At 39.2% G+C, this 13,137-nt stretch overlaps 1 protein-coding gene across 1 annotated transcript in view; it reads left to right on the top strand.

Annotated features, from left to right (window-relative positions):
- The window catches only part of ANAPC1 (anaphase promoting complex subunit 1), a 100,237-nt gene that overhangs the window by 12,918 nt on the left and 74,182 nt on the right, over nt 1-13,137 (top strand). The window contains exons 11-15 of the mRNA XM_065890960.1: nt 7,218-7,308; nt 7,414-7,479; nt 10,797-10,931; nt 12,261-12,401; nt 12,969-13,029. Coding sequence (XP_065747032.1) covers nt 7,218-7,308; nt 7,414-7,479; nt 10,797-10,931; nt 12,261-12,401; nt 12,969-13,029 — 494 coding nt within the window. The remainder of the gene's footprint in view (nt 1-7,217; nt 7,309-7,413; nt 7,480-10,796; nt 10,932-12,260; nt 12,402-12,968; nt 13,030-13,137) is intronic.

Here is a 13,137-nt window from a genome sequence, read left to right as displayed (position 1 = left end):
CATTCCCACCAGTAATGTTTGAGTGTTCCAATTTCTTCATCCTTGACAAGATTTCTTTTTTAAATTTTTGAATATTATTTACTTTTTTATACAGCAGGTTATTATTAGTCATCAATTTTTTGCACATCAGTGTATACATGTCAATCCCAATCACCCAATTCATCACACGACCATCCCCACCCCCCTGCGGCTTTCCCTCTTGGTGTGCATACATTTGTTTTCTACATCTGTGTCTCAACTTCTGCCCTGCAAACTGGTACATCTGTACCATTTTTCTAGGTTCCACATACATGCGTTAATATACGATATTTGTTTTTCTCTTTCTGACTTACTTCACTCTGTATGACAGTCTCTAGATCCATCCAGGTCTCAACAAATGACCCAATTTCATTACTTTTTACGGCTGAGTAATATTCCATTGTATATATGTACCACAACTTCTTTATTCATTCGTCTGTCGATGGGCATTTAGGTCGCTTCCATGACCTGGCTATTGTAAATAGTGCTGCAGTGAACATTGGGGTGCATGTGTCTTTTAGAATTATGGTTTTCTCTGGGTATATGCCCAGTAGTGGGATTGCTGGATCATATGGTAATTCTATTTTTAGTTTTTTAAGGAACCTCCATACTGTTCTCCATAGTGGCTGTATCAATTTACATTCCTACCAACAGTGCAAGAGGGTTCCCTTTTCTCCACACCCTCTACAGCATTTGTTGTTTGTAGATTTTCTGATGATGCCTGTTCTAACTGGTGTGAGGTGATACCTCATTGTAGTTTTGATTTGCATTTCTCTAATAATTAGTGATGTTGAGCAGCTTTTCATGTGCCTCTTGGCCATCTGTATGTCTTCTTTGGAGAAATGTCTATTTAGGTCTTCTGCCCATTTTTGGATTGGGTTGTTTGTTTCTTTAATATTGAGCTGCAAGAGCTGTTTATATATTTTGAAGATTAATCCTTTGTCTGTTGATTCGTTTGCAAATATTTTCTCCCATTCTGAGGGTTGTCTTTTGGTCTTGTTTATGGTTTCCTTTGCTGTGCAAAAGCTTTGAAGTTTCATTAGGTCCCATTTGTTTATTTTTGTTTTTACTTCTATTTCTCTAGGAGGTGGATCAAAAAAGATCTTGCTGTGATTTATGTTAAAGAGTGTTCTTCCTATGTTTTCCTCTAAGTGTTTTATAGTGTTCTGTCTTACATTTAGGTCTTTAATCCATTTTGAGTTTATTTTTGTGTATGGTGTTAGGGAGGGTTCTAATTTCATTCTTTTACATGTAGCTGTCCAGTTTTCCCAGCAACACTTATTGAAGAGACTGTCTTTTCTCCATTGTATATCCTTGTCTCCTTCGTCATAGATTAGTTGACCATATAGGTTTGTGGGTTTATCTCTGGGCTTTCTATCTTGTTCCATTGATCTGTGTTTCTGTTTTTGTGCCAGTACCATATTGTCTTGATTACTGTAGTTTTGTAGTGTAGTCTGAAGTCAGGGAGTCTGATTTCTCCCGTTCTGTTTTTTTCCCTCAAGACTGCTTTGGCTATTCAGGGTCTTTTGTGTCTCCATACAAATTCTAAGATTTTTTTGTTCTAGTTCTATAAAAAATGCTATTGGTAATTTGATAGGGATTGCATTGAACCTGTAGATTGCTTTGGGTAGTATAGTCATTTTCACAATATTGATCCTTCCAATCCAAGAACATGGTATATTTCTCCATCTGTTGGTATCATCTTTAATTTCTTTCATCAGTGTCTTATAGTTTTCTGCATACAGGTCTTTTGTCTCCCTAGGTAGGTTTATTCCTAGGTATTTTATTGGTTTTGTTGCAGTGGTAAATGGGAGTGTTTCCTTACTTTCTGTTTCAGATTTTTCATCATCAGTGTATAGGAATGCAAGAGATTTCTGTGCATTAATTTTGTATCCTGCTACTTTACCAAATTCATTGATTAACTCTAGCTGTTTTCTGGTAGCATCTTTAGGATTCTCTATGTATAGTATCATGTCATCTGCAAACAGTGACAGTTTTACTTCTTTTCTGATTTGGATTCCTTTTATTTCTTTTTCTTCTCTGATTGCTGTTGCTAAAACTTCCAAAACTATGTTGAATAATAGTGGTGAGAGTGGGCAACATTGTCTTGTTCCTGATCTTAGAGGAAATGTTTTCAGTTTTTCAGCATTGAGAATGATGTTTGCTGTGGGTTTGTCATACATGGCCTTTATTATGTTGAGGTAGGTCCCCTCTATGCCCACTTTCTGGACAGTTTTTATCATAAATGGGTGTTGAATTTTGTCAAAAGCTTTTTCTGTGTCTATTGAGATGATCATATGGTTTTTATGCTTCAATTTGTTAATATGGTGTATCACATTGATTTGCGTATGTTGAAGAATCCTTGCATCCCTGGGATAAATCCCACTTGATCATGGTGTATGATCCTTTTAATGTGTTGTTGGATTCTGTTTGCTAGTATTTTGTTGAGGATTTTTGCATCTATATTCATCAGTGATACTGGTCTGTAATTTTCTTTTTTTGTAGTATCTTTGTCTGGTTTTGGTATCAGTGTGATGCTGGCCTCATAGAATGAGTTTGGGAATGTTCCTTCCTTTGCAATTTTTAAGAAGAGTTTGAGAAGGATCATGTTAGCTCTTCTGTAAGTGTTTGATAGAATCACCTGTGAAGCCATCTGGTCCTGGGCTTTTGTTTGTTGGAAGATTTTTAATCACAGTTTTAATTTCATTACTTGTGATTGGTCTGTTCATATGTTCAGTTTCTTCCTGTTTCAGTCTTGGAAGCTTATATCTTTCTAAGAATTTGTTCATTTCTTCCAGGTTGTCCATTTTATTGGCATAGAGTTGCTTGTAGAGGTCTCTTAGGATGCTTTGTGTTTTTGCGGTGTCTGTTGTAACTTCTCCTTTTTCATTTCTAATTTTATTGATTTGAGTCTTCCCCCTCTTTTTCTTGATGAGTCTGGCTAATGGTTTATCAATTTTGTTTATCTTCTCAAAGAACCAGCTTTTAGTTTTATTGATCTTTGCTATTTTCTTTGTTTCTATTTCATTTATTTCTGCTCTGATCTTTATGATTTCTTTTCTTCTGCTAACTTTGGGTTTTGTTTGTTCTTCTTTCTCTAGTTCCTTTAGGTGTAAGGTCAGTTTGCTTATTTGAGATTTCTCTTGTTTCTTGAGGTTTGTATAGCTATAAACTTCCTTCTTAGAACTGCTTTTGCTGCATCCCATAGGTTTTGGATCGTCATGTTTTCATTGTCATTTGTCTCTAGTTATTTTTTTATTTCCTCTTTGATTTCTTCAGTGATCTCTTGGTTATTTAGTAACGTATTGTTTATCCTCCATGTGTTTGTGTTTTTTACGTTTTTTCCCCTGTAATTGATTTCTAATCTCATAGCGTTGTGGTCAGAAAAGATGCTTGATATGATTTCAATTTTCTTAAATTTACTGAGGCTTGATTTGTGACCCAAGATGTGATGTATCCTGGAGAATGTTCCGTGCGCACTTGAGAAGAAAGTGTAATCTGCTGTTTTGGGATGGAATGTCCTACAAATATCAATTAAATCTATCTCGTCTATTGTGTCATTTAAAGCTTCTGTTTACTTATTTATTTTCATTTTGGATGATTTGTCCATTGGTGTAAGTGAGGTGTTAAAGTCCCCCACTATTATTGTGTTACTTTCGGTTTCCTCTTTTATAGCTGTTAGCAGATGCCTTATGTATTGAGGTGTTCCTGTGTTAAGTGCATATATATTTATAATTGTTATATCTTCTTCTTGGATTGATCCCTTGATCATTATGTAGTGTCCTTCCTTGTCTCTTGTAACATTCTTTATTTTATAGTCTGTTTTTATCTGATATGAGTATTGCTACTCCAGCTTTCTTTTGATTTCCATTTGCATGGAATATCTTTTTCCATCCCCTCACTTTCAGTCTGTATGTGTCCCTAGGTCTGAAGTGGGTCTCTTGTAGAAAGCATATATATGGGTCTTGTTTTTGTATCCATTCAGCAAGCCTGTGTCTTTTGGTTGGAGCATTTAATCCATTCATGTTTAAGGTAATTATCGATATATATGTTCCTATGATCATTTTCTTAATTGTTTTGGGTTTGTTTTTGTAGGTTCTTTTCTTCTCCTGTGTTTCCCCCTTAGAGAAGTTCCTTTAGCATTTGTTGTAGAGCTTGTTTGGTGGTGCTGAATTCTCTTAGCTTTTGCTTGTCTGTAAAGCTTTTGATTTCTCCATCGAATCTGAATGAGATCCTTGCCAGGGAGAGTAGTCTTGGTTGTAGGTTCTTCCCTTTCTTCACTTTAAATATGTCCTGCCACTGCCTTCTGGCTTGTAGAGTTTGTGCTGAGAAATCAGCTGTTAACCTTGTGGGAGTTCCCTTGTATGTTATTTGTCGTTTTTCCCTTGCCGCTTTCAGTAATTTTTCTCTATCTTTAATTTTTGCCAATTTGATTACTGTGTGTGTCGGTGTGTTTCTCCTTGGGTTTATCCTGTATGGGACTCACTGCCCTTCCTGGACTTGGGTGGCTACGTCCTTCCCCATGTTAGGGAAGTTTTTGACTGTAATCTCTTCAAATATTTTCTCTTGTCCTTTCTCTCTCTCTTCTCCTTCTGGGACTCCTATAATGCGAATGTTGTTGCGTTTAATGTTGTCCCAGAGGTCTCTTAGGCTGTCTTCATTTCTGTTTTTTTTTTTTTTTTTTTGGCAGTACGCGGGCCTCTCACTGTTGTGACCTCTCCTGTTGCGGAGCACAGGCTCCGGAAATGCAGGCTCAGCAGCCATGGCTTATGGGCCCAGCTGCTCCACGGCATGTGGGATCTTCCTGGACCGGGGCACGAACCTGTGTCCCCTGCATTGGCAGGCGGACTCTCAACCACTGTGCCACCAGGGAAGCCCTGTCTTCATTTCTTTTCATTCTTTTTTCTTTAGTCTGTTCCGCAGCAGTGAATTCCACCATTCCGTCTTCCAGGTCACTTATCCGTTCTTCTGCCTCAGTTATTCTGCTATTGATTCCTTCTAGTATAGTTTTCATTTCAGTTATTGTATTGTTCATCTCTGTTTGTTCTTTAATTCTTCTAGGTCTTTGTTAAACATTTCTTGCATCTTCTCGATCTTTGCCTCCATTCTTTTTCCGAGGTCCTGGATCATTTTCACTATCATTATTCTGAATTCTTTTTCTGGAAGGTTGCCTATCTCCAGTTCATTTAGTTGTTTTTCTGGCGTTTTATCTTGTTCCTTCATCTGGTACATAGCCCTCTGCCTTTTCATCTTGTCTGTCTTTCTTTGAATGTGTTTTTTGTTCCACAGGCTGCAGGACTGTAGTTCTTCTTGCTTCTGCTGTCTGCCCTCTAGTGGATGAGGCTATCTAAGCGGCTTGTGCAAGTTTCCTGATGGGAGCGACTGGTGGTGGGTGGAGCCGACTGTTGCTCTGGTGGGCAGAGCTCAGTAAAACTTTAGTTCACTTGACTGCTGATGGGTGGGGCTGAGTTCTCTCCCTGTTGGTTGTTTGGCCTGAGGCAACCCAGCACTGGAGCCTATCTGGGATCTTTGGTGGGCCTAATGGCGGACTCTGGAAGGGCTTACGCCAAGGAGTACTTCCCAGAACTTCTGCCGCCAGTGTCCTTGTCCCCATGGTGAGCCCCAGCCACCCCCTGCATTTGCAGGAGACCCTCCAACACTAGCAGGCAGGTCCGGTTCAGTCTCCCCTGGGGTCACTGCTCCTTCCCCTGGGCCCCGATGCACACACTACTTTGTGTGTGCCCTCCACGAGTGGAGTCTCTGTTTCTCTCAGTCCTGTCGAAGTCCTGCAATCAAATCCCACTAGGCTTCAAAGTTTGATTCTCTAGGAATTCCTCCTCCCGTTACCAGACCCCCAGGTTGGGAAGCCTGATGTGGGGCTGCGAACCTTCACTCCAGTGAGTGGACTTCTGTGGTAAGTGTTCTCCAGTTTGTGAGTCACCCACCCAGCAGTTATGGGCTTTGATTTTTACTGATTGCACCCCTTCTACCGTCTCATTGTGGCTTCTCCTTTGTCTTTGGATGTGGGGTATCTTTTTTGGTGAGTTCCAGTGTCTTCCTGTCGATGACTGTCCAGCAGCTATTTGTGATTCTGGTGTTCTCACAAGAGGGAGTGAGAGCACGTCCTTCTACTCCGCCATCTTGGTTCCTTTTGACAAGATTTGATATTGTCATTTTCTTTGATTATAGCCTTTCTGGTGGGTGTGAAGTGTTTTTTAATATTTATTTGTTTATTTAAATGGTACAGTTACTTTTAAAAAAAATATCTAATTTATTTATTTACTTTTGGCTGTGTTGGGTCTTTGTTTCTGTGCAAGGGCTTTCTCTAGTTGTGGCAAACGGGGGCCACTCTTCATTGCGGTGCGTGGGCCTCTCACCGTCGCGGCCTGTCTTGTTGCAGAGCACAGGCTCCAGACGCGCAGGCTCAGCAGTTGTGACTCACGGGCCCAGTTGCTCCACGGCATGTGGGATCCTCCCAGACCAGGGCTCGAACCCTTGTCCCCTGCACTGGCAGGCAGGTTCTTAACCACTGTCCCACCAGGGAAGCCCCTGAAGTGGTTTTAATTTGCATTTCCCTAATGACTTATGATGTTGAACATCTTCTCATGTGCTTATTAGCCATTCATTTATCTTCTTAGGTAAAATGTGTATTTATATATTTACCAGTTTATTGACCTTTAATTTTGAAATTATTATAGATCACAGGATGTTGTAAAGTAGTAGAGGTCCTGTGTAGCCTGCACTTTTTCCCCCAGAGGTAACATCTTACATATCTATAGTGCATTGTTAAAACAAGGAAATTGACATCAATACAATCAACGGGCCTCATTCAAACTTCTTCAGTTTTACATGTACTCATTTGTGTGTGTATATGATTCCATGAAATTTTATCACGTGTAGATTTGTGCAAACACCCCAGTCAAGATTCAGAACTTCTTTATCACCTCACAGATCTTCCTCATGCTACCCACTTTAGAGTCACATATACCACACCCATCTACCACAGTCCCCAATCCCTGGCAACCACTAATCTGTTCTCCATCTCTATAATTTTGTCATTTGAAAATGTTTTATAACTGGAATCATACAGTAAGTAACTTTTTGAAATTGGCTTTTTACAGTTAGTATAATACCCTTGAGATCAGTAGAGGTTGTTGCATATATCAATAGTGTATTTCTCTTTTCGTTTGAATATTTAGATGTGTAAAGTTTCAAGAGAGTAATGATAAAACCCAGCTCATCTTTGGCTCCGTCACCAACATACAGGCAAAGGATGCAGCTCCAGTGGAGGTAAATGCAGGCACATTTCTTGAGAAGTTGAAAGTCATTGTGCTTTATAATTTGTACGGATTGGAAAACAAAATTTTTGCCTCTTTTTTTTTTTTTTTTTTTTAGAAGATAGATACTATGCTGGTCCTGGAAGGCAGTGGAAACCTGGTGCTGTACACAGGAGTGGTTCGGGTAAGTAATAAATAGCATTTCATGCTTTTAGTAGGACTACTTCCTTAATAATTATTTTTTAATGTTACTTTAGTTTGATATTTAAAATTTGTTACCTCCTGTCTATAGAATTTGGCAGAAGATTCTTGTAAGAGTTGACAATGAAGTCTTCAATTTAGGTTGGGCCTTATTTGGAGGTCTAGGACTCACTGTCATTAGATGGGTTGGCAGTATGAAAACAGGGCAGTTGGGGAAACTTTAATGAATATAGATAATTTTTTAAAAAAGAAAAATGTTAATTGAAGTTTTATAAAGAATATAGTTTTGAAATTGATGTATGGGTAGCTTTCTTAAGTCTCAAAGTTTTAGTAAAGTTTCATCGTATTAAATGTATAATATATATGTTGTCTGTGTCTTTTTAAACAGTTGTGAACTTTACATACGGAATAATGTAAATTTCACAAACTTAAGTTACGAAATTTAAATACAGTTTGAAGGATAATGAAGCGAACGTTCATGTAACCACTACCCAGGTTAAGAAATAGGATGTTGCCATATATTTACAGTCTCTTGGATTTTCTTTCCTCATTGTATCCTCATCCCCCAGAAATCCTTACTTGGAATAAATCAGTCTCTTGTTTTTATTACTAGTTTTTGCAGTTATGTAGGTATCACTGACGAGTAACTTGTTTAGTTTTCCTTGTTTTTGGATTTTCGTATAAAGAAAACAAACCACATACTCTTCTCTGACTTATTTTGCTCAACATTATATTATTTTTAGATTTATTTGGGTTGACGTGACTCATGCACTGTTACCTAGTTTTCCGTTGTATGATTATACCAGAACTTTACCAGCCACTAGGGTTGTTTTGCTGTTTCGTCTAATAAACAATGCTTAAAAAGTTTTTAAGAAATATGTATCTCCTAGCCTTTAGAATATATGCATATTCAACCTAGCCGCATGGTGCCACATTGTTTTCCAAAGTGTAGGTTGCATCAAGGTTGCAAGGTTGTGCTCCTTGCCTCCACCAGTGTATGAGAGCTCTCGAAGTTTCTTTACATTCTTGCTAACCCAAAGTACTGTTAGCTTTTTGTTTTTGTTTTTCCCAGATGGGTGCCTCATTACAGCCAGGTGATAAGGGAAGTCCAGGCTCCCACCTGGCCTTTGCTCACAGGGCCGAGGGGTGGGGTGCAGTGTTTTCCTGTCGTGTTTGTCTGGAGTAGGTTGGTCATTGTCTAAAAGTTTTCTAGCTATTCCTTTACTGATTGGGTCTTTTTTCCTGTCTGCTCCCGTAATGAGACTGTGGTCTGCCTCAATTTCCACGTTACCTAGAGGCCAGTTTGAGAACCGAATGGTGTTATAGATCAGTGTTTAGTTCTCAGATCTTTTACTGTGTCATTGTTGGTCAGTTTCACAAAAACTTTATATATACTAGTTCTTCTGTCATTTTTGTTTTTTAATCCTAAAAAACACACCAGGATTTCATACACGTATTTAGAAAGTCCTTTTCTCTATTTCCTCCCTCTCCATTCCTCCCCTCACTCCCTAGTTGGGATAGCGAGGGGTTGCTGCTTTGTTATTGCAGGGTAGGGATGGAATAGAGTGTTCCACCCACAGTCTCTGGAAGAGGGAGGGGAGAGGTAGGCTGCTTTTTATTATAGAGGGAGGATGAAAGCCAGGCTCTTCCCCCTTGACAGTTGCTGCACACGGTGGGGCGGTGGAGAGGGGCTGCCTCGTGGCAACGAGAGCAGGGCTTTGTCCGCAGTGCCTGCAGCTGCAGTGCCTGATGAGGGGAGGCGATGCCACCTTGTTACTGCATGGCTGGGCTGTAAGATAGGCCTCGCCTCTGTGCTGGGGCAGGGCGCCACCTAGTCCTTGCAGGTGGGATGACAGGACCCCGCTCGTAGTCTCCACGCACAGCTCCTGATGGGGCGGGCACTGAGGGCTGTGGCTTCTTCCGTGTGTTTGCCTGAAGTGGGGCAGGTGGGGCGAAAGTGTTTCTGCCCTGCTTAGTCTCTCTTCCTGACCAAGTTTTGGCCAAAAGACCAAGGTTTTCCTGGGCTCTCTTTTGGTGTGTGCTTGTGGACATTTCTGCGTTGTAGGCCTCTCGAGAGCCCAAGGCCTGGTTACGTAGGGAGTTGGAGAAACAAAAACAAAAGCTAGGGAATTCATAGTTCATTCCTGGTTCTCAGGCCCCTAGCCAGTCAGTCTTCTTTCCTCAACTTTTAGAGTCTTCTGCTAGTTGCATCATACATTTCGTGCAGATTTTGTTGTGGTGGTAATTCGTGGGAGGAATAGCAGGGAATGTGCTTATTGCATATTTTTATGAACTGGAGGGGGGTGGTTTCTGATGGCTTTTTAAAAACTTTATATATACTAGTTCTCCTGTCATTTTTGTTTTTTAATCCTAAGGATTTTATTTGGGCAACTTCTGTAATTCTATTAGCTTTCGGGTAGTATATTGACATAAATATGTATATTGTCAAAATTCCACTTTAGTTCTGAGTATCTCCTTTTAGTCTTATCAAGAGTTTTCAGCCTGTGTGGGTATGAATTTCTGTTGTGTTTTTCCTGAAAACCCTGTGGGTAGCTAAAAGGAATGAGTGGGTAGCATGGGTTGCTGGCTCATTCTTTTAAGGTCAGTGAAGAGTTCATGTAAATTTTTTTTGAGGAAGAAGTATTTGAAAGTTTATGACAGAAGACAGATTGTGAGCTAGAGAGCACGGTTTGAATTAGGTTGGATTTAATTTCTTGAGTATCGCTTCAGCCTAAATTTTTTGGCTCCCAAGAAGTAATTGGTGTCTTTCTCTCTGCCAGGAAAATACTTAACAAGACTGATGCTTATAGTCTCTGAAAGCTTAGTGTCTCTGCTGCCTTTACCACCAATGAGGTAGAAAAATGCGTAGTATACTTGAATTTTGTATAGTGTCTTGACTATATTAACATTCCCCCTGTTTCCTGCCCCCAGAGAAGTCCTTAGTTATGAAAAGAAGGAATCAGATTAAGAATTTATGCCAAGATACTCATAGTTGGTTGGTAGAATTTGATACATTATTAAAATTTTAATTCTCTTTGTTTTTTAGTTGTGTTTGGTGATCATAGACTTTGAAATATTTAAAGAAATATATGCTTACACGCCTAACGATTCATTTAAGAACATGATACAGTAGGAAATTCCCTGGTGGTCCAGTAGTTAGGACTCTGAGCCTCCACTGCAGTGTTCAATCCCTGGTCAGGGAACTAAGATCCTATAAGCCGTGTGGCGTGGCCAAAACAACAACAACAGCAACAACAAATTAAAGCTAATTTTTTTGCACATTTTTTTTACTGCTTAAAGGTGGGAAAGGTTTTTATTCCTGGGCTGCCAGCTCCCTCCCTGACAATGTCCAGCACGATGCCTCGGCCCAGCACCCCACTTGACAGCGTTAGTACTCCTAACCCTCTGAGTAAGCTGCTTGGATCCCTGGATGAGGTAAGACAGGGAGTGGGTGTTGTCAAAAATTAATAGTGTTTTAAAGAAGTTTGGTCAAATATTAGTTCTTCCCATGGTTAACTTTTTTCTGTTTTAATGACAGAATTGGAAGTTTGGCTAATGCTTGTAGAATGTGTATATTTTCAAACACAAATGATTCAGTAAACATACATTGACTTCCCTTCTGATGTGTAAGGTACTTTTTGAAGGTGCTGCAGTGAGGAAAGTGATGCATTCTTTTTCGTCTTGGGATCTTACTTGGGTGGAACAGATGTACTGTCTGTTTTAAGAGATTATAATTTAAGATAGGTAGACTATTAAGACTTAAGAGGAACAGAAAGTACCATAGGAGATTCACTGATAGGAAGATACATTCTGATGGGATGATGTGGTGGAATCCAAGCCTCCTCTTCTAGAGACGTGTCTACCTTGGTTTGGCCTGGAGGGTAAGTAGGATGTCTGTAGATGGAAGGGGGCTTTGGGGTATGCGGAATTGCATGGGTGTGGGCGTGGAGGCAGGACAGTGCAGAACATTTTAACACACAGTTGTATCTCCATCTCCCAGCATACAAGTGAAGACTCAGGAAGTCTGTGGAATGAATGAATGCTTGTAAAAGTACACGTAGTCTCTTGGGTGAGGCAGGGCAGGGGGTGGGATAATAATAACCTGTTTTCTAGTGTTATCTGTGTACTAGGCACTCTTCTGAGTGTTATATATGTATTAACTCATTTAATCCCTTAAAACAGCTTTATTAGGAAAATATTAATCCTTGTTTTACAAATGGGCACATAGAGAGGTACAAGGAGGTTACTGGTCTAACGACATACAGCTAATAAATGGTAGAGCTAGGATTTACACTGTCTTCCTAACATGCTCTTGAAAAAGAAAGGATGAAAAGGTTTTTATTCCGAATGCAGTCTCCAGGGCATTATAGGTTTTTGAGCATGGAGTTAAGAATGTTAGGATTTGTGTTTTAGATAGGTTTATCTTGGGATTGCAGATAGACCAATTAGATCCCAAGTGCTGTAAGACTCTGGGGCCACCTCCTTCCGATTCCTTTCTTTCTCTCCTGATCTTGGTCCCTCAAGTCCAGGTAGTCTCCACAGCTTTGTAGTGCTGTCCATCAGATGTGCTATTTTTATCGACTTTTTCTAGTTGCTTTGGTGAGGACCTTGGTCTGCTACAAGGTACTTAGTCATGATTAGAGCAGAATGGTTTTAAATCATTATGTGCAATTGCTAGACCATATGCAAAAAAGATATATAGTTTCATTAACCTTAATTTCTCAAAACATGCTTCACATGTGTTGTATTTATGACTTTTTACAGGCTGTTCTATTGTCCCCAGTTCCAGAACTAAGGGATTCTTCAAAGCTTCATGATTCTCTCTATAATGAGGATTGTACTTTCCAACAGCTTGGAACTTACATTCATTCTATAAGAGACCCTGTCCATAACAGGGTAACGCTAGTAAGTATGCATATTTATTTTTAAAAGGTTAGGCAACTTTCCAAGAATTGTGGCTGTTATTTAAAGTTTGTCAGAACGCAGAATTTTGTGAAAAATGGAAACAAATGTTTCTTGTGATTTTTAAAATCTCTTGTAATGCGTCATTTTTTTACCCTATTTTACTTTACAGTAGTTCTGGCCAACTTTTCTGAAGTTCATGTATTCTTAAAAAATTTATTGAAAACAAAGCTGTTCAATCAGTTGAATCTTATATGGGCATGGTTTTTGTCTTTCTATTAAAAGTGAACCTCTTATTTTTGGTGATGGTGACTCAAGTGTCTATATGAAAATTAGACACTTTGTTAAAGACAAGAATTTTTGTAAATGCTTTACAAATAAGTACATTTATTGTTTCTAAAACTTCGAAGTATTCAATTCTGTTTGAAAAATATTGCTTGTTTTTCATTTTATTGCATTTTTGTTTGACAAACAGTCTTGTGAAGCATCAGCTATTTTTAAGACATTCAGAGACTTAGAATGCACAGATTCTATTTACTCGCTCTTATTTGTTTCCATTCTTTTCCCTAGGAACTGAGTAATGGCTCCATGGTTAGGATCACTATTCCTGAAATTGCCACCTCTGAATTAGGTATGATTAAGAATCAAACCTCACTTTTGTGTGTTCTTAGTTTGATTTAAAAGATTTGGAGTAATTGCTGATTTACATGAATAATTGGGGTTTTAAAATTTTTTGCTG

Source organism: Phocoena phocoena, chromosome 14, assembly GCF_963924675.1.
Source record: "Phocoena phocoena chromosome 14, mPhoPho1.1, whole genome shotgun sequence".
Classification (NCBI taxonomy): domain Eukaryota; kingdom Metazoa; phylum Chordata; class Mammalia; order Artiodactyla; family Phocoenidae; genus Phocoena; species Phocoena phocoena.
This window is presented reverse-complemented; position numbering and strand designations above follow the sequence as displayed.